Below are 27353 nucleotides of genomic sequence, written 5' to 3'. Positions count from 1 at the left end.
TTATTTCATACAAACTTACTCTAGTTCAGTAAAGCCAGACAAGAAGTTGAACAAACAAGACAGCAAGTTGCCTTCAACCACAGCCAGTCCCTCAGCCCCATCATTTTAATGACTGCAATCATCAGTTATCCGCCGGGCCAAATATATTAAACAAAGTCAGGGATATTCTCTTAAATTGTTGACATTTTCAACTTTGGCGTACTAATAAAAGTAACTAGAGATTAAATATTCTGTTTTATTTTATAAAAGTGCAGTCTGATCCTTTAAAGCTGGATATGACTGATTAAATGACAAGAGAATATTTGCCTTCAAGTTACAACTAGTCCCCCATTTAATGACTGCAATCCTCAATTACATTATGTGAAACTGGGGCCAGTTTCAACAAAACAGTAGTCACAAAATAAATATGCTTACTTATTTTATACACATGCACAGTATTCATATAAAGCCAAACATGAAATTAAGCAAATTATGACAGAAAATGACCTTCAACCCCTTATTATTGCATTTCTCAACTCTTTGCCAGATCAAAGATATGAGAAATGCAGTCATTAAATGCATCTCTCATCTCTTTGCCAGATCAAAGATACAAAGCAAAGTCAGTCGTATTCAATGCCATCAGGTAGAGTTTCAACTTTGGTACACATTAATGGTAGTCAGAGATGAATTATTCATACTTATTTCATACAAATGCACTCTGGTCCTTTAAAGCTAGAGATGGTGATGCAAAGAACAAGACAACAATTTACCTTCAGCCATAGCCAGCCCTCTCAACTCACCCCCTGAGTGACAACAGTCCTCAGTTATTTGCAGACGTAAAATTTGTAGCAAAGACACAGATATTTTCAGTTAAACTGCAGCCACAAAATAAATATGGTGAATTATTTTGTGTAAATTAAATTCAAAGCTTAGTCAGTGTCATTCCATGAAACTGGGGCCATTATCAACAAAACAGTAGACAGAAAATCAATACACTCACTTATTTCATACAAAGGCACACTACTCCTGTAAAGCCAGACATTAAATTGAGCAAAGAATAAAGCAGGTTGCCTTTTGCATAGGTAACCCTCCACCCATTTGATGACTGCGATCCTCAATTATTTGCAGGCCAAGAAATTAAGCAAAAACTAGGGATGCTCTGTGAAATCAGGGACAGCTTTACCAAAACAGTAACCACAAAATAAATAGTTTGACTTATTTCATACAGGATCACGCTATTGTTGCAAAACAAGGCAAAGTTGTTTCAGCTACAGCTAGCCCCACCTAACAGCCCTTTAATGAGTGCCATCCTCAGTTCTTTGCCAGGCCAAATATAAGAAGCAAAATTAGAGGCATTCTGCAAACTCAGGGACAGATTCAACTTTGGTATATACACAAACATAAATCCAACCTCCGAAAGCATACACAGAGTCCTTATGGCAGAGGCAGTGTCAATGCCTAAATGTTCACAACAGTGCGTATTAAACACCAGTCGAATAAACTTGGAAAAACGTTTTTAATAAATAAAACGTGAGCGCTTTCACCATTAGGCTTCCTCAGACGTTACATGGAAACACAGTCACATAACATTTAAATACTATTGCACAAATCCTCATTGGCCAGTAAAAAACATCACATGTCCACAAAAAGTAATGAAGCAGCTCAAGATATCAAAACAGATACAACATTTAAAACAGTATATACTAACTGTTATCAATACGTGGTGACAGTTTTTACAGTCTAGGTCTGTATTATCTGCTAAGAAGGTGGAGTTGATTTCTCTATTTATGGAGACAATATTATCTAACAATGTGTTTATGTTTGGTGACTCTGTTTTTTCCCAGAAAGATGGTGTAGCAATGGGAACCCCCTGTGCCAATAGCTACGCTAATGTAGTTATGGCACAGTGGGAGGACGCTTTTTTATTTAAATCCACTTCCTTCAGTAGACATGTTGGTTTCTACAAACGTTTTGTAGATGACCTCTTTTTGGTTTGGCATGGTAGTGCTGAGGAGTTGAAGTCATTCATTAATGATATGAATGTATCCACTAGTTTTTTGAAATTTACTTACACCTTCTCTGAGGAAGGCATTTCATTTTTGGATGTCAACATTATTAGACTTCCTTCTGGCCTCCTTAATACGTCCATTCATCGAAAGTTGTGTTACAGGAACACGTTTCTGCATAGGTGCAGTATGCACCCACGTTATGTGTTCAGCAATGTAATGAAGGGTCAACTGATGCGAGCCTCCAGGCTGAATCCGAGTAACGTTGGATTTGATGAAGAAGTGGCTAGACTAAGGAATATGTTCTTGGGAAGAGGGTATGAACAGTCCATGTTTGATCACACAGTGGATGAGGTACATAAGCTTAGACACACCTCAGCGAGACCATATTTCGCTGATAATGCTATGGTTCCAGAAAGTCTGAGGTCTACTCCTCCTGAGTTTGTGAGAGCAGCCATGTTTTACAGTAGTGACGTCTTCTATTTGAAGGAGTTGATGAGTAAGCATTGGGAAATCTTGAGTTTAGATCAGGATATTAGCAATTTAGTAGGGCCGGTTCCATTGGTCACCTATAGAAATAAATCCAACTTAAGGAGTCTGTTATGTTATAAAGGAATGGCGTCGAAAGTCAGAAGAGGTCATGAATGTAACACTGTTGCTTATGGAGGTGCAGCCAGTGTCATTTGATTGACACTAGGACAAGTTTTATGAATCCACATAACAATTACGTATATAGCTTTGAGACTGGCACAAATTGTGTGAGTATGAATGTTGTGTACCTAGCCAGATGCACAGCATGTGAATCATTTTATATAGGAAAAACAAATAGGACTCTACGTGAGAGGATTAGGGAACATCAGTACAATATTAGGATAGGTAATGATGTTAATTCCCTGGCGAAACACATTATGTCCCAAGGCCCCTCACATAGTTTTCTGTATAGTGTCATGCAAGAAGTTTTTCCAAGTGCACGGGGGGGGTGACTTGATCAATTATACCTTAGAGTGTGAACTACGCTGGATAATAAGATGTAAGGCAGATCAAACTCCAGGCCTGAATGAGAAAGTTAATCTGAAACCTATTCTAAGAAAAAGGCGGTGTTTTAAACCTAAGAAATAATTTGGTTTATTTTCTTAGTATGTACATGTGCAATATGATCTGTCATCAATCGTACATTGTAGCATCAGTATGTTTTACTATTTTTAATTGTAACTTATTTTGGAGCAAGCACAGATTTATTATAAGGGCGATATTTATGAGATTCCAGTATGTTTAGGTGCATTTAGTTTTGTTAATAAATATCATGCTTTAGCGTTTTAATGCCATCTGTTTTTAATAATTTTAATAGAGTCTATTTAATGTATAGATATAAGGGTAGTTTCTTAATAATTGATAGGTATCAATGCTGTCACCACGTATTGATAACAGTTAGTATATACTGTTTTAAATGTTGTATCTGTTTTGATATCTTGAGCTGCTTCATTACTTTTTGTGGACATGTGATGTTTTTTACTGGCCAATGAGGATTTGTGCAATAGTATTTAAATGTTATGTGACTGTGTTTCCATGTAACGTCTGAGGAAGCCTAATGGTGAAAGCGCTCACGTTTTATTTATTAAAAATGTTTTTCCAAGTTTATTCGACTGGTGTTTAATACGCACTGTTGTGAACATTTAGGCATTGACACTGCCTCTGCCATAAGGACTCTGTGTATGCTTTCGGAGGTTGGATTTATCATTATTTATTTGCTGTCCGCAGAGTCCGAGCTCCGTTGGCTGTGTGGTTTTGTTTGTTTAGTCGTTGGTTTACTTTATACTACACACACGCCGAGGAGGATGGCGGAAACTACTACCAGCAACGTAGAACTTCCGTATGTGCCACAGATGGATGTGATTCGACAGAGAACCGAACGGTTTGAACGCTGTGTAAGAGGAGCGGACAATTTATTGCTGGTTTATGAACCCAGCCTTGAATCTGACTTGAATGACACAGATAACTCTCTAATGGAGAGTTTGACTGATGAACTTAATCGTCTGGAACTAGACTTTTTGAGGTTGAAAAAACTTCAAATTGAACGACAATATTTTGAAGCCTGCATCATTAAAAGGATTGTTCCGCGTGGGCTTAGAGTGCTTAAGATGCCAACGTCAGGTAACACATATCCGGAGTTACTTTACAAATGGCAACAATTGAACTTGGACATTAGTTTTAATTATATGAAGTTGTTGAATGAGTTTCACTTGAAAGAAGAGGACAATTTAAGAGATTCTGTGAATCGTTTATATGATACTATGAAAGCTAATTACTCTGATGAAATGTTGGATGTTAGGCTAGAGAAGGTCATTGATAATGTCTCGTTGTTTGAGAAGAGACTTTTAGAACAAAAGAAAAGTAAAATTCTGAGGGACACAAAGGATTTTAAAAACAACCAAGTATTTACTTGGCCTAGAGTGTCTGGTAATGTGAATGTGAATAATGCACCGGTGATTGGTAATAACATAAGAGATGTTAATTTAACAGGTACTGGCAACAGTGTTATTAATAGAAGTTATAACAAGGTTGTTCAGACTAATTCACGCAGGAGTGATGTTAATGTGACTAGACCTTCTAGCATTGGTACTAGTGAATCGTTTTTGGTAGATGAAACATCAGCCATTGCTGATACTAACGCCACACAGAGAGCGCAAGGTCAGAATACACCGACATCCCTGGTGAATAACAATAGTGGGGTAACTGTGGGAAGTAATGTGATTATAAATAACAGCAACGTAGCCCTCCCATTTCCTGATACTTCTGTTAGAAGGAAAACCCCACCAACAAGCACAGGAATGGTAGGGGCACAGGATAATAGTTCTTATAATCCTTTTCCCATTGCACAGCAACGCATAGGCAGGTCACGGTCACAGAGCAGAGGCCGATACAAGAGAAAGGTATCGGACAGCGAGCAACGAGGCCCCACGTTGAAGAAAATGTGGGAGAGGGTGGGGACTCGTTGATTGTTAACATCTCAAATAGAGAACTTTCCATTTTTGAACAGCAAGTGTTGAATAAGGGACTGAGTTTCATCCCCTCTTCGAACAGTGATTTAGTGGATTCCATTCTGGACGTTCGTATGTTTGTTAGGAATGTGCAATTAAAATTAGAATTTGGGAAGCAAAGTGATGCTAGAACCAGTTCAATGTTTCGAGGTCATAGTACTTACACCCCCCAGATACATCCTCACTTGGATACTTTTTCACAATTGGTTGAGAAGGGTATATATGCCCATTCTGAATCAAACAGGAAAGTTCGTAATAAAAGGACAGGGAATCTGAATTATAATCAAAGGAAAGCCTTAATGGCCTTGAAATCTGACTCTACCATCATGATTAGGCCTGCAGACAAGGGAGGCCCCATTGTTGTGATGGATTTGGAGTGGTATAAAGGTAGCATGTTGAGCCTACTTAGTGATACGAGGTTTTATGAAAAGATTGCAATGAGTTTAGTGACTGAGAAAGTTTTTCAAGTATATGAGATGTTGGATGATCTTTTAAGATCAGATGATATAACATCTGAGTTACATTCATATTTGAAAGTTGGGAATCCACGAATACCAGTTATTCAAGGGCTCCCTAAAGTCCATAAATCTCTTTTGACACCACCGATGAGGCCAATTGTTGCCGGCCAAGGCTGGCTTACAGAACCCATGTCCAATTATGTAGAATATCATACCAGACCCCTTGTAGATGCTACCACACATATTCTGAAAGATAGCAAACAGTTCTTGATTGAGTTGTATGATTATACTAGGAGGCTTGATGACCATGCTCAGTATATATTGGTCACTTTAGACGTGGTCAGCTTATTTACGACAATACCCAATGATTTAGGGGTGACAAGTTTCCAACAGTTTTTACAGTCTAGGTCTGTATTATCTGCTAAGAAGGTGGAGTTGATTTCCCTATTTATGGAGACAATATTATCTAACAATGTGTTTATGTTTGGTGACTCTGTTTTTTCCCAGAAAGATGGTGTAGCAATGGGAACCCCCTGTGCCAATAGCTACGCTAATGTAGTTATGGCACAGTGGGAGGACGCTTTCTTATTTAGATCCACTTTCTTTAGTAAATATGTTGGTTTCTACAAACGTTTTGTAGATGACCTTTTTTTGGTTTGGCATGGCAGCGCTGAGGAGTTGAAGTCATTCATTAATGATATGAATGTATCTACTAGTTTTTTGAAATTTACTTACACTTTCTCTGAGGAAGGCATTTCATTTTTGGATGTCAACATTATTAGACTTCCATCTGGCCTCCTTAATACATCCATTCATCGAAAATTGTGTTACAGGAACACGTTTCTGCACAGGTGCAGTATGCACCCACGTCATGTGTTCAGTAATGTAATGAAGGGCCAACTGATGCGAGCCTCCAGGCTGAATCCGAGTAACGTTGGATTTGATGAAGAAGTGGTTAGACTAAGGAACATGTTCTTGGGAAGAGGGTATGAACAGTCCATATTTGATCACACAGTTGATGAGGTACATAAGCTTAGACACACTTCAGCGAGACCATATTTCGCTGATAATGCTGTGGTTCCAGAAAGTCTGAGGTCTACTCCTCCTGAGTTTGTGAGAGCACCCATGTTTTACAGTAGTGACGTCTTCTATGTGAAGGAGTTGATGAGTAAGCATTGGGAGATCTTGAGTTTAGATCAGGATATTAGCAATTTAGTAGGGCCGGTTCCATTGGTCACCTACAGAAACAAATCCAACTTAAGGAGTCTGTTATGTTATAAAGGAATGGCGTCGAAAGTCAGAAGAGGTCATGAATGTAACACTGTTGCTTGCGGGAGGTGCAACCAGTGTCATTTGATTGACACTAGGACAAGTTTTATGAATCCACATAACAATTACGTATATAGCTTTGAGACTGGCACAAATTGTGTGAGTATGAATGTTGTGTACCTAGCCAGATGCACAGCATGCGAATCATTTTATATAGGAAAAACAAATAGGACTCTACGTGAGAGGATTAGGGAACATCAGTACAATATTAGGATAGGTAATGATGTTAATTCCCTGGCGAAACACATTATGTCCCAAGGCCCCTCACATAGTTTTCTGTATAGTGTCATGCAAGAAGTTTTTCCAAGTGCACGGGGGGGTGACTTGATCAATTATACCTTAGAGTGTGAACTACGCTGGATAATAAGATGTAAGGCAGATCAAACTCCAGGCCTGAATGAGAAAGTTAATCTGAAACCTATTCTAAGAAAAAGGCGGTGTTTTAAACCTAAGAAATAATTTGGTTTATTTTCTTAGTATGTACATGTGTAATATGATCTGTCATCAATCGTACATTGTAGCATCAGTATGTTTTACTATTTTTAATTGTAACTCATTCTGGATAAAGCACAGTTTTATTATAAGGGCGATATTTATGAGATTCCAGTATGTTTAGGTGCATTCAGTTTTGTTAACAAACACCATGCTTTAGCGTTTTAATGTTATCTGTTTTTAATAATTTTAGCAGAGTCTATTTAAAGTATAGATATAAGGTTAGTTTCTTAATAATTGATAGGTATCAATGTTGTTACCATGTATTGATAACACTTATATTATATATTGTTTTAAATGTTGTATTTGTTTTGACATCTTGAGCTGCTTCATTACTTTTTGTGGACATGTGATGATTTTTACTGGCCAATGAGGATTTGTGCAATAGTATTTAAATGTTATGTGACTGTGTTTCCATGTAACGTCTGAGGAAGCCTAATGGTGAAAGCGCTCACGTTTTATTTATTAAAAACGTTTTTCCAAGTTTATTCGACTGGTGTTTAATACGCACTGTTGTGAACATTTAGGCATTGACACTGCCTCTGCCATAAGGACTCTGTGTATGCTTTCGGAGGTTGGATTTATCATTATTTATTTGCTGTCCGCAGAGTCCGAGCTCCGTTGGTTGTGTGGTTTTGTCTGTTTAGTCGTTGATATACACAAACATATTCCAACTGATTTTAAGAAATGCAGTCTGGTCTTATTAAAAAATAAATGTCAAGTTCCTTCTTGACTCACAATAATTCCTGAACTTCTAATCGTTGCTATTTGTCTCTCTCATAGTAAATTATTGCATTCCTTTCTGACCCCTTCCCACAGCTGGATCCAGCACTAGGTGACATAGGCAGTCACCTAGGGCCCCATGGCTGGGAAGGCCCACTCTGGCCAGGAGGCTTTAATGTTTAAGAATTAAAAAATAAAATAAAAATAAAAATTCTGCTTGCTCTTGAGTGCTGAATGTGTTTACATCCACGGTGGCAGTGTCTTTTCCTTTAAGGAGGACCATGCGTGCATCGTACTCACGCACACCAATGGAGATGTAAACACATTCCGCACTCATGAGCGGAATCTAGCTGTTCCACTGAGAGAGACGGTAGGTGTGTGTGTGTGTGTGTATGTGTGTGTGTGTGTGTGTGTGTGTGTGTGTGTGTGTGTGTGTGTGTGTGTGTGTGTGTGTGTCTGTGTGTGTGTATGTGAGATTTAAACTAGCCATTCTGTTCCTATGAGACATAACATGTGTGTGTGTGTGTGTGTGTGTGTGTGTGTGTGTGTGTGTGTGTGTGTGTGTGTGTGTGTGTGTGTGTGTGTGTGTATGTGTGTGTTGCTATGTGAGAGAGTAGGTATGTGTCAAATTTAAACTAGCCATTTGTTGCTGTGTGAAGGAGAGAATGTGTGTGTGTGTGTGTGTGTGTGTGTGTGTGTGTGTGTGTGTGTGTGTGTGTGTGTGTGTGTGTGTCTCGCTGTGTGAGAGAGTAGGTGTATGTGAAATTTAAACTAGCCATTTGTTGCTGTGTGAAAGAGAAGGTGTGTGTTGCTGTGTGAGAGAAGGTGTGTGTGTGTATGTGTGCATTGCTGTGTGAGAGCAGAGAGAAGGGAGATGTGTGTTTGTGCGTGTGTGTGTGTGTGTGTGTGTGTGTGTGTGTGTGTGTGTGTGTGTGTGTGTGTGTGTGTGTGTGTTTTAACATACCTCTCAACTGTTTAGATTTAGCCTCATAGTTTTGGTGTGTTTCTCATAAAAAGTGTGGTTATCTGGCAAATCACAGAAGACTGAACTCACTAAATAATGACATATTAATGAGTTTCAGACTTCATATCATTCAGAAAATGCATGCAAACTCAAATCATGTTATTCTAGCAACTTTCTAAGTTAAAACGAGCAATATTTAAAATCTGTCCATATTTTTGGACCATACTATCCCCATTATTTCAGACTTTGTCCAGATTTCTTGCACTAAGAGGTTGAGTATGGTATGTAATGCCCTAGTCAGGAGGAAAGGGCAGGTTATTCAATTAACTTGCTCAAGCTTGACCCTGTAACTTGATTACAGGGGGCAAGAGCCTGAATCCTCTACACCGACTACAGGACTCCTGAAGGAATTGTGAGCTTCAGTTGAGACGAAAGCTTGAGTCCTCTACATCGACTACACAACTTCTGAAGGAATTGTGAGTTTGTTTCAGTACATTTCCAGGGAATTCTGTGTTTCAGTTCATTTTCATGGAATTGTGTGTTTCAAAGGAAGAGAAGTTTACTCCTGCTCATGCTGTTTGTTTTCAATGGTGCAACTAATTTTGTTTATTAAATGGCAGTCACTGTTTGTGCTGTAGAATTTGAAAGCAGTGTTAGTAGCATAATTGTTTTTGGTGTAGAAGGCTGTGGATTCTACTCCCACACCATGTAGATGGAGTGCTGATATTGCAGTGCCTTTTTGATTGCCGATTATTTGGTACATTTTAAGGGGGAGATAGGGGTTCTACACTCCTAAGTGAGTCCTCCTTTGTATGAGGTGCCTAGTAACTATGAACCTGTTGTTGTTTTGTCAAGCATTCCCTATTGCAATTTTACCAGCTTAACAATTTTTTTTAATGTAACATAGGCAATTAATTATTCAAGGGCAACAGGCACTGACTTTGTAGATGAAACACTGAAATGTAAAGTTGTTTGCCAGTAGCAGCTTCTTCAATAGTTACAGATCTCTTTAATGTGGAATTATTCTGATAACTTTTACTTTTGCAGACATTGTGCTGATTGACTGCTATTGGTAGATTTTAATTACAGAAGTTTGAGTAGCCTTTTATGGTTGATATTTTCGGAAATGGGTAGTTTTGTCATTATTGGTTCATACATTTTGTTTCATTGCTTATTGGAAGAATGTTCAAAACTACAAATTAAAAAAAAGAACACACTAACAAGTGGTGCTGTATTATACAAGAAATGTAATTTAATACAATCAGGAAGATGAGTCAAAGAAGCCATACATGTATGCATGGCCCTAATAATGTATGCAAGGAGCTTATGGCTTGAAAACAGTTCAAAGGTAAACTTAGTCCTCCACTGGCCAGATGCATTTTAATTAAATGTAAGTTTTAATGCCATTTCAATGAATGCGAGTTTTAAGGGTAGAGAAGTTTACTGCTCATGCTAAGTGTAGAACAGAGTGTGTGTGTGTGTGTGTGTGTGTGTGTGTGTGTGTGTGTGTGTGTGTGTGTGTGTGCGTGCGTGCGTGCATGCGTGCGTGCATGTGTGCGTGTGTCTGTGTGTGTGTGTTAAGAAGCATTTCTAGATGTAGGCACGTGCATATAAATAGTGAGTGCCATTTTGAGAGAACAGTTAACATGTATGAGTGCAGTAGACAGTCTGTTTATAGGTTTATTTAAGTTTAAGTTACTAAGCCTCAGTCCTGATGTGTTTGTGTGTAATAAAGCTGCTTGAACCGAACCCACAACTGTTTGTCTGTTTTATCCTGACCGGATGAGTGACATGATGTCAGAACCAAGATTGAGAGTGCAACTTCTTCAAGTCACGAGGTGCAGAGTTGATAGTGAAGGTATATTGAGTAGGGTTACCACCAGTCCCACTTTGCGAGGGACAGTCCCTCTTTGGGCAGTTGTGTCCTGACCAAAAATTTAAAAAATGGCAAATGTCCTGAGATTGTAGGACATAATTATGTCCCATATTTTATGTAATAGTTGCATAAAATAGTTATTTCTGTATCTAAAATACCTAAATGTTACAAGAAACAGAATAAGCAACTAAACAGCTACAAGAATAAGCTTTTACTTAGGCAAAAAAGTAAAGTTCTATCCTTTGTACTGACCATGGGTATATGTCGGCCTGTAAAGTCTGATGTGTGTCCCGAAAATGTCCCACTTTGGCCATTTGATAAGGTGGCAACCCTAATATTGAGCAGGCTTGGTGATACAGTGTCAAATGATCAAAAAGGGCTGGAAATTAACTTCAGGTAACCAAAACTTGTACAGATGATTTATTTTGCAAAGAAAATGAAACAGAGCATTTGTAAGGCACAAAACGCATTATTAATCAAACGAGTAGCACAAAACACATTATTAATCAAACAAAAGGCACAAAATGCATTATTAATTAAACAAAGTGTTTGAAACAATGATATTTGATAAAACTATCAGAAATATTTATATGGGGCTCAGAATTACCTCTGCATAACGAGCATGTTTAAAGTAAAACAACCACAAGAAAAGTATAATAAGCATGATAAGAGGTTAAATGGGCATAACAAGTACAATAAAGTTAAAATAAGCTTAAAGAGCAAGGCAACTGCATGTCTTTTAGTAAAAGACCATGTTTTGAGCATAAAGTACTATTTCACATTGGCTGAAGCCATTCAAGGCATTACTAGAGTTGTTTGAAGTATCTCAGAGTGTGCAAAATGTTTGCAGGGTGTGTGCTTTATTATGGTGCAATTATTTCAAAGAGTTTGCTGTGTGCAAAGTACAGTTATTTTGCAAGGTGCAGTCAAAGTACAGCCATTTTGAAAATGTTTCTTGTGCTGTGTACATATATTCACAGAGTGCCGCCATTTCAAAGTTTTTCTTACACTGTATAGATTTATTTTGCAAAGTACAGCCATTTTGAAAGGGTCTTGTGCTGAATAAAGTTCATTTGCAAAGTGCATTCATTTCAGTGCTTCTTACTCTGAGCTTCTTCTGCTGTGTACAGATATTTTGCAAAGTACAGTCATTTCAAATTATTTCTTACACTGATGAGTGATTTTGCAGAGTACTGTGATTTTTAAAGTGTTCTTGCACAACAGAGACTTATTTGGCAAAGTGCAGTTATTTCAAAGATTCAGTTGTGCTATTGGACATAATTACAAGTTATGGCATATATTTATGTGTGTATGTTTGTACATAATTCTAAGCACCTTCACTACTGTGTGTTGATATGGGAGAAGCATTTTGCAGACCTAGTTCACTTGTGTTTGATCACAATATTGCAGAGAATTGGAGAGTATTTGAGCAGGAACACAATATTTTCATACAGACAGCTTTTGTCTGAAAAAGATGCAGGTACAAGGTCATTTATTTTGCTTAACTTAGCTGGGTCCGAGGCCATTGAAAGACAGTGTTCATTTGTGCATGCACCAGCAGTATATTCAGGAGAAGGGGAAAACTGCCCTATTGTTGTACTGGCTGAATCAAGAGAGGACTCTCACTGCTTGAAACATAAGTTTAGAGAAATGTGCAACCCCCAGACAAATGTTATATTAGAAAGGCACCTATTTTATACAAGATACCAAAAGCCAGGTGAAACTTTTGCAGCTTATATCACTGACTTGAGAAATAAAGCTAAAACATGCAGATTTGGTGATTTGAAAGATGAGTTAATAAAGGACAGGCGTGTGTGTGGTGTTAATAATGCTACAGTGAGAAAGGTTTTGTTTTGTGACAGTAATTTAACATTGAGCAAATGTATAGAGATTTGTCAAATCCATAAGCTCACAGAAAGGCACACAAATATGCTAGGGCAAGCATAGATAGCATGCAAAGTGTGGCAAGCAGAAGAAGGTCTAAGCACATGGCAGGTGCAGCCCCTGCGGGTTCCACTGGGAGATCCCATAACTTTATAGTAAGTTCCAAGACTAGCTCAGCAAAACAGACTTGCTCAGTGCAGTATAAGGGTGAGACAGCAAAACCCAAGTCAAGTCTTATTGTTAACTGTCATAATTGTGGTGCCAACCATGAGTCTAAAAGAAAGAAGTGCTTAGCATTTGGTCAGCAATGCCACAAGTGTAAAAAATGGAACCACTTTCAAAAGATTTGTAAATCAAGCAAGCCTCATTCAGTTATTACAAAAGGTCACTCAGAAAGCAAATTGATTATGTGGAAAGCTGCAACCCTACTTTCAATGTAGATGGTGTATCAGTGGTTGGCGAAAAGGTTAATGCATTAGATTTATTGGCAAAGAACAAAGTGTTTTGTACTGTCCTGATCAATGGTAAACATACAGAACTCAAAGTAGTCACTGGTTCAAAGTGCAATGTAATATCAGCAGAAATATTTGCTAGTGTGAGAGCTGGTGAGCAACTTAATTTGTCTAATTGTGGAAGGCTTGTTGCTTATGGAGGTGAGGAAATTCAAATCAAAGGCTCAGTAGTGCTTTCATAATATTCGGCTGGGAACAGTTACAGCTTGCAATTTATGTAGTCAGAAGACCCGTGCAGTCATTATTAGGTCTAAGAGACAGTTTGAGAATAAAACTGCTTTCTTTTACCAAATACGTCCATCATGTAAGCACATGTCCCAGTTCCAGCTTCAGTGATGCTATTTTCTCAGAGTATGCTGATGTTTTTTATGACAAGTTAGGCATACTTCCAGTTGTGTACTCCATGAAAGTAGACTCAGAGGTCATTTCAGTGGTCAGACCGGTGAGGAGAGTTCCAACAGCTATGCAGGACAAAGTCAAGGTCCAGTTAGACAAGATGGCATAGCAAGGTGTGATTTGTCCAGTCACAGAACCAACTGAGTGGGTGTCTTCCATGGTAGCTGCTCATAAGAAAAGTTCAGATGAAATCAGAATATGCATTGACCCAAGAGACTTGAACAAGGCATTAAAGAGACTTCATCATTCTATGCGTACAGTTGAGGAGGTTGCCACCCTCATGCCAAATACCACTTTTTTTTCTGTCTTAGATGCAAAGAGTTCATTTTGGCAAGTAATGCTTGATTGCAAATCTTCACTACTGACTACATTCAACACACCATTTGGTAGATACAGATTCCTCAGAATGCTTTTTGGAATAACTTCTGCCAGTGAAGTCTTTCAGCGTGCAATGGAACAAATTTTTTTCAGGCTATCCGTGTGCTATAATAGTTGATGATTTACTATTTGGAGGTAATATTAAAGCAGAGCATGACAGAAACCTCAGGAAAGTTATGGACAGAGCGTGTGAAGTGAACTTGAAGCTTAATCCTCTGAAGTGTAAATCCAGACTACCAGAAGTTACTTATGTAGGTCATTTATTTACCAGTACAGGCTTATAACCAAACACTTCCAAACAAGCAGCCATTCATGAGATGCCAGCTCCAGACAATGTCCAATCCTTACAGCGTTTCTTTGGTATGGTTACAAATTTGGGCAAATTTATCCCTGACTTTAGTGAGTTACCTTTGAGAGAGCTGACTGTTCTGGTCAGGTTACTAAATTCTGTGGGTAATACAGTATTAGAGATGACACAAGAGACCAAGGCTCAAACTTTAGCAATTTTATTATTAGCTTTTAACAATTAAGGTTTGTAACAAAAAAAGCAATTGACTAGTCAATATGCAAAAAAAAAAAAAACCTATCACATTAATATGCAAAACCTAACCTATGACCTATCACATTAACAATTATAAAAACTGTTAAATTATGTACTTACAAGCATATGCAAAAAGAGAATCATCTTTGCCACTGATAGGGGGACTCCAAACCTATTTAGTACAGCTATCTGTTCAGTCAAGACAGGGCCGACACTGGCAGGCAATGCTGTATGCTCAGTTCAGGCTCTTGCTTCAATCAGATCCGGATACAAGCATATGCAAAAAGAGAATCATCTTTGCCACTGATAGGGGGACTCCAAACCTATTCAGTACAGCTATCTGTTCAGTCAAGACAGGGCCGACACTGGCAGGCAATGCTGTATGCTCAGTTCAGGCTCTTGCTTCAATCAGATCCGGATGATGATGAGTTCCAATCTATTACCAACCTCTGAGCCTTTTATAGGTTTGAGCATGCCATAGGGTCAATAGGTTCAATTGATTACACCTAGGCCATTAGGTAATCATTCAGCTGATGATATTTAGATCACCAGTTTATTCATGAGCTAATGAACTGTTTTAAAACATTACAAATCATTTCCTGAGTTGTCAACAAGCCCCGTAATGTCTAGTTTTATACATTACTTCCTCCTTTCAGAAAGCCGTTTGCCCACACACCTGTGGTATAGTTCCTCTTTGAAATCCCCCTCTGTCTGGTAAACAACTTTTAAACTGGCAACTAAAGTTCAGTTTTACCAGCATCAGTATGCAAGGCTTGCCTTTAAAGCATAATTCTTTTAGATTTTATGTATGTATATAACATTAAGCAGCATATTATGTATTTATTTAATTAACAGCATATCAATTTAACATTAAGCACACCTACAAACACACAGCAGTTCAATGGCTTAGGGCATCAAAAATCAGGTAAACTGTGAGGATCCGTCACAGGCCACCCCTTGCACTAAGCAATGATCGCTGTGTGCTTCTAATAATGTGCAAAATTGACAGCATTTTATTGTATTTTTTTATGACCTTACAATAAATGCAGTAGGAAATTAAGCAGAACAACACTGAAACTATTGTGGTCAGCAATAAAGGGTGTAAAAGCAAGTTAAACCAGGCAGAAGCCTTTGGTGACCACATAAAAATATCATACCAATGTGAAACAGACATGTCTTGAATTTTGTTTGCAATTTGAAGAATGGTACCTTTGTCTTTAATCATTTTAATTACAGTTTGATGCGCATCATGTAAAGTCTTATTCAGCAGGAGCAGTACAGCTTGCCCTTCCTGCTTAATCTGTTTAAAGTCCGGGTGGACTAGAGATGGCCATCTAAAAGTGTGCAATGGTTTTATGCTAGCATTTAATGTGATGTCCATCCATCTACTCAATTTGATCAATTCCCCAGTACAAAAATCAATGATTGCATGTACATTACTTTTACAATGTGCTCCACTGTTTGTGATTGTTTCATCACTCCAAGCCAGCTTACAGGAGGATACTACACAAGCTGTGGTATCATTGAGTTGATAAATGTCTGTCCCATTTACTATATATTTATGCCAAGCACATTTTTTATTCCCATTATGTAAACATGGATGAGGCTTTTTTTTAATTAGCATGCACACCCACCCCTGGGGGCAGGTCTCACATCCTGCTAAATCAATGGGCATATCATTATAATCAATGAGATTAGATTCTATCTGAGGCACCTACCAATTACTTCCGAATTGCAAAGGCAATGCTACAAATGGACAAACTTGTTTTGTTCCCTTTTTACTAGCAAGATAATCAAAGATCAATATGCAAGAGTCATTTTCACATGTGAAATCTAATGGTTTTAACATGCTGAACAATTTTAGCACTACTTACAGTTTTACATCTTTTTGTATATTTTACTGTATGTCCTAAACCATCAAATACAGTTGAACTGTTGTCCATAGCATATATCTCCAAATTTGGAGATCTGGTTTCTGCAGTGCTGTTTTCCCTTTGAAATTCGGCTATGCAGGAAGAATCTAATGGAGACTCAGCCAGAGAAAATCCTGATTCATTTAGTCTCTGATATAAGCCCCCAGCAGGATTGGCAGTGCATTTCTCTGGATGTCTGTCACAGTTTAATCTACAAACAGTTCTGATGTATTTTGTGCTGGTCAAATTCCATGTCAAGGTGGGTTTGGTAGTCACTGCAAACAACGCTCTTTTCAGCTTCCAGTAGAAGTCATTAGAGTATTGTCTCGTAACCACCCCTGGATTGGGTAGTCTACTTTTACTGTCACCGTCTGTTGTTTGGTCAGCCCCTCTACATGAATCAAGGCAGTATATACAGCCAGTACATGCTGTTTGAGAGGGCTGTATCTAGTCTGTGCTCCGGTCAGGGATTTAGACCAAAATCCCAGTGGTCTTTTTTTTTCACATCATTTTTTTGCCACAATCCCCAGGACATGACATTATTAGCAACAGTCACTTTCAAAATAAAAGGTTGCTGTGGGTCTATTGGACCCAGTCCCACACTTTGTTGCAAGGCTTTTTTCGCTTCCTCGAAGGCCATCTGCTGTTTAGGACCCCACTGAAAGTCACATTTTTTTCTAGTCACATAGTGAATAGGTCGTAAAACTTGCCCAAGGTGTGGTACAAATGCTCTCCAAAAGCCCATTGCTCCTAAAAAGGCTTGTGCCTGCTGTTTTGTTTTTGGGACTGCAATCTTTTGAATGCTTTTTAAGGCCGATGCAGGTATTTTTCTTTTTGCTCCATTCTATATCATACCCAGGAATTTTACTGATATTCTCTGCTGTGTTTTATCCTCATTTATTGCCCACCCTCGGCTCTGAAGGTGTTCAATCACTGTTTTTAATGCAATGTCCACATCTGGCTTTTCTCCTGTAATCAGGATGTCATTAATGTAATGGAATACAGTCACTTTATTTAACTGCAACTTAGCCAGATCTCTGGCCACCAGCCCATGGCAAAGGGTTGGGCTGTGTAGATATCCTTGTGGAAGTACCTGGGCTGTGTAGATATCCTTGTGGAAGTACCTGGAAGGTATATTGCCTCCCCTCCCAGGTAAATGCAAATTGAGCCCTACTCTCTTTTGCTATAGGTATGGAGAAGAAAGTATTTGCCAAGTCCAAAACTGCATGGTACGGCCCAGCAGAAGAAGAAAGTCTCTCTACAATGGTAACAATGTCCAGCACTGCTGCAGTTAAAGGTGGAGCCACCTTATTCAAGCCCCGATAATCTACCGTCATACGCCAGGAACCATCAGGTTTTTTGACAGGCCACACCGGGCTATTAAATGGGCTCACAGTTGGTTCGAGTATGCCAACACGAAGTAATTCCTGGATTGTTTCAGTAATTTTTGAATGGCCCCCTGGAACACGATATTGTTTGATGTTGGTCACCACTTTTGGTGTGGGAATATGTAAAGGTTCCCACTTGGCATCACCTCGAACAACAGCCTTGACTGCATTGACTGAACAGTGCCGTACTCCAAATCTAAATGGCCCTACTGTAGTTTCTAAGGTCCTACCCTTTAGAACATCTATTCCTAAAATGTGTTCTGGTACAGGAGCTATCATGGCTACAATGGCACTAGGAATACCATCCCCAAAGGCTATTCTTACTTTGGTTTTGACACCTATCGTCTTTGCCCCCCCATATCTATTAATCTTTACAGACTGTCCACGGAATTTACGGGGGTTGCCTGCAAAAATAGTTATTTTTGATCCAGTATCTACTAAAGCCATTACGTGTTGTGGTCCTCCCCTCCAAAAAATGGTAAGAGGCACGTAGGGGCGTCGGTCCCCAGGTGTCATGGCTCTAACTGTGCCTCTAGCTACTGGGGACCCGCCTTCTAGTCAATTTGCTTTCATTTTTTTTATTGGGGTTTTCCACCCTTTCTCTCCCCAATCTCTTTTATCAGTAAACTCTCCCCTCTGCCATTGTGCTAGCTCCTCATCAGTGGGGATGTCAGGATACAACTGATTCCACCCTTTCTTTCTTTTAGTGGTACTTCTGTTTGGGCTTTTTGCAGGGGTTTGTTTTCCTGAAAGATCTGATTCTCTTCCTTTCTGCTTCAGCTGGGGGTGAAATACTAAACAGGCACACTGGTGCATCTCTTCATCACTCAGTGACACCGCCTCTCCCCCTGTATCCCAGACCCAAAGAAACCAAGCCAAGAGGGACTCCTGTATTACTTCAAAGAACAGCCATCCAGCTGCTCCCACTCCCTCCTTCACCTTCTTCCCCTTATCCTCCAATTTTAAACCTGATAAGGCCTTTGCCAGCTCCTCAGGGTCTACTGGGTTTACTGGTGAGGACTTAGGGGAAGGTGGAGGTGAAACCTGACTCAATGCCCTAGCAAGGAGGTCCCATTTTCCAAACAATGCTGGAAATTTAACATTTGCCCCTCCCTTACTTTTGGCATCTACAGATTGTTTTTTATTTAACCCTACACCTAGGTGCTTAAATGGAAAAAACATTGGCTGTTGTGACATATCTACTGCAAACCACAGATCCTGCCGACTACGCCAGCTGTTCTGGTCAGGTTACTAAATTCTGTGGGTAATACAGTATTAGAGATGACACAAGAGACCAAGGCTCAAACTTTAGCAATTTTATTATTAGCTTTTAACAATTAAGGTTTGTAACAAAAAAAGCAATTGACTAGTCAATATGCAAAAAAAAAAACCTATCACATTAATATGCAAAACCTAACCTATGACCTATCACATTAACAATTATAAAAACTGTTAAATCATGTACTTACAAGCATATGCAAAAAGAGAATCATCTTTGCCACTGATAGGGGACACCAAACCTATTCAGTACAGCTATCTGTTCAGTCAAGACAGGGCCGACACTGGCAGGCAATGCTGTATGCTCAGTTCAGGCTCTTGCTTCAATCAGATCCGGATACAAGCATATGCAAAAAGAGAATCATCTTTGCCACTGATAGGGGACTCCAAACCTATTCAGTACAGCTATCTGTTCAGTCAAGACAGGGCCGACACTGGCAGGCAATGCTGTATGCTCAGTTCAGGCTCTTGCTTCAATCAGATCCGGATACAAGCATATGCAAAAGAGAATCATCTTTGCCACTGATAGGGGACTCCAAACCTATTCAGTACAGCTATCTGTTCAGTCAAGACAGGGCCGACACTGGCAGGCAATGCTGTATGCTCAGTTCAGGCTCTTGCTTCAATCAGATCCGGATGATGATGAGTTCCAATCTATTACCAACCTCTGAGCCTTTTATAGGTTTGAGCATGCCATAGGGTCAATAGGTTCAATTGATTACACCTAGGCCATTAGGTAATCATTCAGCTGATGATATTTAGATCACCAGTTTATTCATGAGCTAATGAACTGTTTTTAAAACATTACAAATCATTTCCTGAGTTGTCAAAAAGCCCCGTAATGTCTAGTTTTATACATTACTTCCTCCTTTCAGAAAGCCGTTTGCCCACACACCTGTGGTATAGTTCCTCTTTGAAATCCCCCTCTGTCTGGTAAACAACTTTTAAACTGGCAACTAAAGTTCAGTTTTACCAGCATCAGTATGCAAGGCTTGCCTTTAAAGCATAATTCTTTTAGATTTTATGTATGTATATAACATTAAGCAGCATATTATGTATTTATTTAATTAACAGCATATCAATTTAACATTAAGCACACCTACAAACACACAGCAGTTCAATGGCTTAGGGCATCAAAAATCAGGTAAACTGTGTGGATCCGTCACACTGACATACAAAAATGTTGCCTGATCATGGTTACAACAACACCAGAGAGCATTTGATAACCTCAAACAGCAAATTGCCAACCTGCCTACACTGAGATACTATGATGTCCACAAACAAGTAATTCTTTCCTGTGATGCTTCAAAGTTTGGTTTTGGTGCAGTTATTCTTCAAGAGGGCAGTCCTGTTGCCTATGCATCAAGAACTCTTACCCAAACTAAGATGCAGTATGCTCAAATTGAGAAGGAACTTTTGGCAATTGTTTGCATTTTCGAAGTTCCATGGTTATATTTATGGCTGTGTTATCCAAACTGAAACCGATCACCAGCCTCTAGTTACTATTTTAAAGCCTGTGCATACCACTCCAGCAAGACTACAAAGAATGATGCTCAGATTACAAACGAATAATTTCAAAATGGCCTACACAAAAGGCAAACTTCTTTATCTGGCTGATACCTTATCCAGATCGCCCATAAATTCCATGGAACAGCTTGATGTAGAGAATTTTGACTTTGATGTCATTTAAGTGTGTAATTTTTCTCCCACGAGACTTGATGAGCTAAGATATCATACAAAGACTGATCCAATTTTGCAGAAGCTCAACCACTTCATCAATGCTGGATGGTCGTCAAAGCAATCTTGGGTACCGCCAGAAGTACAACCTTATTTTCCATACAGAGATGAGATTCTGATGGAAGATGGTATCATTTCCAAAGGTCCAAAAGTTATTGTTCCTTCTTCTTTATAACAAGAATACATTCAGATTTTGCATCGTGGCCACCCATGTTCTGATGCTATCAAAAGAAGGGCGACAGAACTAGTATTTTGGCCCTTTCTGTCAAAAGACATTGATAAAGTGTTTCATCTTGTTCAGTATACAATGGTACCAAACTGCATTTGCAAAAAAAGCCACTTCAGCTAAGCCAGATTCCTGAACTACGTTGGTTAACAGTAGCCACTGCCATATTTGAGTGGAACAATCAGCATTACTTAGTGTGGGTAGGCTCTTATTCAAACTGGTTTGAGATCATTTTGCTACCTAACCTAACATCCATCTCTGTTATTACTATGATGAAATGTCATTTCTCAGTTCATGGTAGTCCACATAAAGTTATTTCTGACAACGGTACCCAGTTTACCAGACAGTTGTTTCAGAAAATTGCAAAAGAGTGGGACTTTATCCCTGTTACTAGTAGTCCGGACTACCCACAGTGAAACGGTCTTGCTGAACATGGAGTATAGAGTGCAAACCAATTACTACAGAGGTCAAGGTGTGACAATACAGATATATTCTTGAATTTAATTAATCTCAGAAATATACCCCATGAGAACCTACTAGGCTCACCTGCTCAGTGATTTCTATGTAGGCAAACCAGAACAACCTTGCCTATCAGTTCTAGTTTGTTGGTGCCTAATGCTAAAAACGCCAGAGCAATCAAAGCTCAACTGTTATAGAAGCATTCCTTTCAGAAATCCAGATATCATAACATGAGCAGATTTCTTCATCTGTTAAAAGAAGGAGAGACAGTGAGGATGCAAACAGAGAAAGGTTTTGATCAAACTGGTCAAGTGAGAGGCCTATGTGCTGAGCCGAGATCCTACTTAGTGGAATCTGAGGGTATAGAATACAGAAGAAACTACAAGCATCTTCTTCTGGTGTCTGAAATGATATTGCAGGATTGTACCTGTGATACAGACGCTAGGCCTCAGAGCAACCCTGACAATGTTCATACTGAAGAACATGTCTCAGTTTCCATTGCCATTCCTGATGATGTCCTAGATGTTCCCAGAGTTGATCATTCCTTGAAGACAGTCCCCGTTGGTAGATCCAATTCTGTTTTTATGTTACATGATCAGGTCATATTTCTAGACCTAGTGTAAAATACACAGCAACCTGCACATGATTGTTTTATATGTGTCTAATTTCGTATGATTGCTTGTCAAAGAATTAGTTCTGTATAATTGCATGTCAAAAGATAATTTCTGCATAATTGCATATCATTAAATACTGTCATTTGGTATTTATCTACTTCTCAAAGAGGGAGGATGTAGAACTTTAAGAAGCATTTCCAGATGCAAGCACCTGCATATAAATAGTGAGCACGTGCAGGCAGCAGTGCCATTTTGAGAGAACAGCCAGAGTATTAACATATATGAGTGTAGTAGTCAGTCGGTCTATAAGTTTATTTAAGGTTAAGTTACTACGCCTCAGTCCTGATGTGTTTGTGTGTAATAAAGCTGCTTGAATGGAACCTATGACTGTTTGTCTGTTTTATATTGACCGGACGAGTGACACTAAGTGTTTTCTTTGCTAAACTGTATTGTTTGTTTAGCAAATGGCTATTAGGGTTTGTGCTATTCAATTTCAAGATCTGTAGTCATTGCAGAAGTAAATAAGAAAACAGTATGTACACTGACAGGTTTGAGCAGTGTTTATGGTAACTGGAGAGAAATATCCAAGTAATGGAACACTTGAGTGACTGGGGAGGGGACTGCTGCGAGGGTTGGGGTAGGTGAGTACTGCAGGAGGGATTACTCTGGGGGGTCCTTGATCTATTACTGTGCCTAGGGTCCCATTTGACCATGATCCAGCTCTGTTCCCTCCTCAAGCAAGAAGCAGAAATGTGGCACACCATACCTTTCTGGCTTCTCACCACCTCAAGCAGGTGAGGAATACATCACACTTCCAGATCACTCCAGCTTCTGCCATGTTGCCTTGCCTTGCAGGAAGGGAGTTCTTGACCATTGGAATTGGAACATTTTTCTAGCTGCAAATTATAGTTCTTTTCTTATGAACACATGCATTTTTAAAAAATATTAATGTTTTCCAAAATGTTCAGCACATAACACAGGTACTGTGGATGGCCCTCCATGAAATATTTGCTCAGACTGGCTTCTAGAAGGAATGAGTACCATAGGCCATGCAGCTTCCTGTAGCTAGGCACTGACATATTTAAATCTATACATCCCCACACTACAAATTCTAGCTAATGATGAATTCTAGGGAAAAAAATGTTTTCAGTCAGGTGTGGTACAGAAAGGAATATAATTCAGAATGCATTTATGAAGGGCATCGGGTTCAACCATGTATGTGCACTTGTGTTTATGTATGTTTGTGTCTGGTTTGGGGATTCAGAACAATACAATATATAAAATACTGTAAGAGAAATGTCATGAGGAAGCTAGGACTGAAAACAATGTTGGACAGGTTTAAAGCATTGGACTATGGTACACAGATGCATTTGCATGGCTTTTTCTGAGTTTCTAAGATGAGAAAACATGAGGAAGTTCTAATTTTTCAAGCTGCTTTTGAAGGAGTCCCTTAATACTTCTTTGTACACAAAGTAAAATTAGGGGCATAGGCAGAAATTATTGTTTTGTACTCAAACCTTGCTGTTGTTGCTCTGAGACATTTAACTTTTTAGTACCTGGGTCTCTAAAATATTCTGCTATTCACAAATGAAATATACACATTATTTCCAGTTGTTGACATATTAATAAGAAAAAACAAATGCGGTTAAACCCAAGATCAGTTAGTGTCCAGTCATTGCAGGAACATGCGGAGCACAGAGGTGGTAAAGATTGCCATTTTGTTGTCTCAGCCTTTCTGAGAGGAAGGGGTGGGACCTTTTTTGTCTTTGATTTGACAGTCCCCTAGTGATGATGGCATGCTGTGATCACAAGACAAACTGTTATTACAATTTGGCATTAGTGGGAAGGCCAGTTATGCATATGTTGTAGAAGTTCTACACTGGTAGTACATTGCAAAAAAATCCTTTATGTACACAACAGTGTATAAGATTCTGTTAGAGGTTCTACTTTGCATTTCCTTGTCCCTTTCTCAATCCTTCCATGGTCAAGGAGATCCCAGCTCCAGGAGGGATAATACAGGGGACACTAAGCAGCAGTAGGAGTGAAAAACAGCAGTTAATTATCTTAAAGATATGGAAGGCGAGGGGCCAGAAATACATATTTTTACATATATACAGATATATTTTTAAGGTATTAGTGTGACCTATTCTAGAAGTGCTGAGCTCTACAACTAATAATATTTTTGAGATAGGTTTAGTTACCTGTATCAGATGAGTATAATGAGATTAGTTGATTATATTAATGCTGCAAATCCAAGTGTTAGCAAGTAAGAGAGGTCAGAGTTTTAGGTATGTTGTAATAACAGTGTATGTACCTGTTGTGGTACAATAGTAAGAGCGGCCAGAGAGTTAGGTGTGTTGTAATAACAGTGTATGTAACTGTTGTGGTACAGTAGTAAGAGCGGCCAGAGAGTTAGGTGTGTTGTAATAACAGTGTATGTAACTGTTGTGGTACAGTACTAAAAGTGTTCAGAGAGTTAGGTGTGTTGTAATAACAGTGTATGTAACTGTTGTGGTACAGTAGTAAGAGCGGCCAGAGAGTTAGGTGTGTTGTAATAACAGTGTATGTAACTGTTGTGGTACAGTACTAAAAGTGGTCAGAGAGTTAGGTGTGTTGTAATAACAGTGTATGTAACTGTTGTGGTACAGTAGTAAGAGCGGTCGGAGAGTTAGGTGTGTTGTAATAACAGTGTATGTAACTGTTGTGGTACAGTAGTAAGAGCGGCCAGAGAGTGAGGTGTGTTGTAATAACAGTGTATGTAACTGCTGTGGTACAGTAGTAAGAGAGGTCAGAGAGTTAGGTGTTTTGTAATAACAATGTATGTAACTGCTGTGGTACAGTAGTAAGAGTGGTCAGAGAGTTAGGTGTTTTGTAATAACAGTGTATGTAACTGCTGTGGTACAGTAGTAAGAGCAGTCAGAGAGTTAGGTGTGTTGTAATAGTATATGTAACTGTTGTGGTACAGTAGTAAGAGCAGTCAGAGAGTTAGGTGTGTTGCAATAACAGTGTATGTAACTGTTGTAGTACAATAGTAAGAGCGGTCAGAGAGTTAGATGTCTTGTAATAACAGTGTATGTAACTGTTATGGTACAGTTATAGTCTGAGGTTCATTTTAATAACTATATATAAAACTGTTGAGCTACAATTGTGGATAACTGAGGAACAGCCTCCAATAAATGGTTCACAACATACAGAACATTTTACAGTATTTTGTTTTGTAAATAGTGATGCAGTTCTAACCATCATTTTTTTTTTTACTAAACTGATGTCTCTTCTAATGAAATGTGGTTCTTTTGTTTTTAGCTTGGAGCTTGCAGTGCTATGAGTGCCAGGGACTCATTGATAATTGCTTAATTTCACCAGTAACATGTAAACCTCAAGAGCCGTACTGCATTCTGAAAGCTTACAGGGTCATTGGTAAGTGACACTCAGTCTTATCAGTTGCCCGCTCACAGCTGGTTAGATATGTCTGTGCTTTCCATTAAGAAAAGTCATAACTTCACATTTCTCAAGTTCAGTTTCTTAAAGAAAATATAAAAATTCCAGCGTAAACTCTAGCTTGCAGACTAAAATAATGCATTCTGAATTACTTGCATCCAGACAAGTAAAGGTTGATTTCCACCATTATAAATTGCATATAATGGGTTACTCAACCAACTTTTGACACTGAAACCAGACAAATTGTCTTGCAGACCTGTGAAATTATTAAAAGTATTAAATAATATTACATTTTAAATCAGTTTTTGTGTTGTGCTTGTTGTTTATCTGAAGTTAAATCTATTAATTTAAGGCATTCTATAGTCTGCAGTTACTTTTGGTTTTTGTGCTAAGCCTAGGTGTTTACAGTGGAACCTCATTTTCTTGCATTTTTAAAAGTTCTCTTCTGAATATGAAGCTACATCTATAAATTGATTTGAGTTTTACCATATCCATTGTTATTTTTCTGAGATCTTAAGTGGATTACAAGCATTGCTCATCTAATTATGTGCTGTAGTGACTTTTTAAACTTAAAAAAGCCATGTTTTGTCAGTTGTGTGACTTGTAAAGAGCACATGTGGTAATTAACCCAGCCCCCTGGTATTTTACATTACACAAGAAGTCAGCCATCTTAGTCTTGGAACTGTTGGAAGCTTGAAAACAAAGCATCTGGACATTTTGCATTCAGGGAAGTACATTTAAACTACATTTAAAATATTGCAGTTATCTCACCTTTTAAATCAGTTTTGTGTGCTGTGTTTGCTCTTAATATGAAGTTTAAAGCTATTAATTTAAGGCATTTTTTATAGTCTGCAGTGAATTTTGGTTTCTGTGCTGGGCCTTGGTGTTCTCAGTGGGCCCTCATTTTATTGCATTTTTACTTGCCCTCTTCTGAATTTCTTCCTTGCCCATTCACTCTAGTCTTGTTGTACTTTTATACTGTATATCTGACCTTAGAAGCTCCTGCCAGTCTTATCTCCTCTGCTTTATTTTATTGGTTATTGCCAGAGGAAATTGGGAAGATACTTCCTTAGACTGCTACTGTACTTTGAAATTTCCTTAAAATGTGTCTGCTCCTCATTGCTGGCTTGTCTGCCTTTGAATCACTTTGTAATAACTTGTAGCTAGTGACATTTGTTTCTGGTACCTTTTCACTTGAAGCTATCTAAAGTGTGGTTTTACATTAAGAAGACTGGGATTGCAATTTTAGTGGCAGAACAAAGCAAGCCTGGTCTGTCTGAGCTGGGATACACACAGGTAGGCTTAAATGAAAATTACTTGTTGTAACTAGTTGTTTGATTTGTTTATGATACCTTTTCTGTTTTGACTAACTAAAGTGTGTTTTTTTATATTTAGAAGACTGGGACTGCTATTCTAATGGCTGTAGTAAAGTAACCTCGTCAGTATGAGTTGGGAAACCCACAGGGAGGCTTAAAGTGAGATTGTTTCATCAGCAAGAGGGTTTTTAGGGACTAAGTTGTTTGGTGTTAATCTGCATTTGAGAGATATTTTTGCTATGCTTTTACATTAAGAAGTTCAAGGATCATCCAACTTGTGGCAAAAGCTGTTTTTCTAGTCTCTCTGAGTTGGGAAGCACTCCAGGACACTCAAAGTGTAGTTATTTATTAGCCAGAGGGCACAGGAGTTAGTTTTTAGCTTTTTCTGACTGCTATAAATTAGGCATG

The 27353-nt window shown here is 38.7% G+C and overlaps 1 protein-coding gene across 1 annotated transcript in view; it reads left to right on the top strand.

The window, feature by feature from the left end:
- Positions 1-27353, top strand: part of LOC122809551 (urokinase plasminogen activator surface receptor-like) — a 481166-nt gene that overhangs the window by 100027 nt on the left and 353786 nt on the right. Inside the window, exon 2 of the mRNA XM_044081133.1 lies at positions 25495-25608. Coding sequence (XP_043937068.1) covers positions 25495-25608 — 114 coding nt within the window. The remainder of the gene's footprint in view (positions 1-25494; positions 25609-27353) is intronic.

This window comes from Protopterus annectens, chromosome 8.part0, assembly GCF_019279795.1.
Source record: "Protopterus annectens isolate FY-2018-M chromosome 8.part0, PAN1.0, whole genome shotgun sequence".
Classification (NCBI taxonomy): Eukaryota; Metazoa; Chordata; order Ceratodontiformes; family Protopteridae; genus Protopterus; species Protopterus annectens.
Note: the sequence above shows the minus strand (reverse complement) of the source record. Positions and strands in the feature narration are given on the sequence as shown.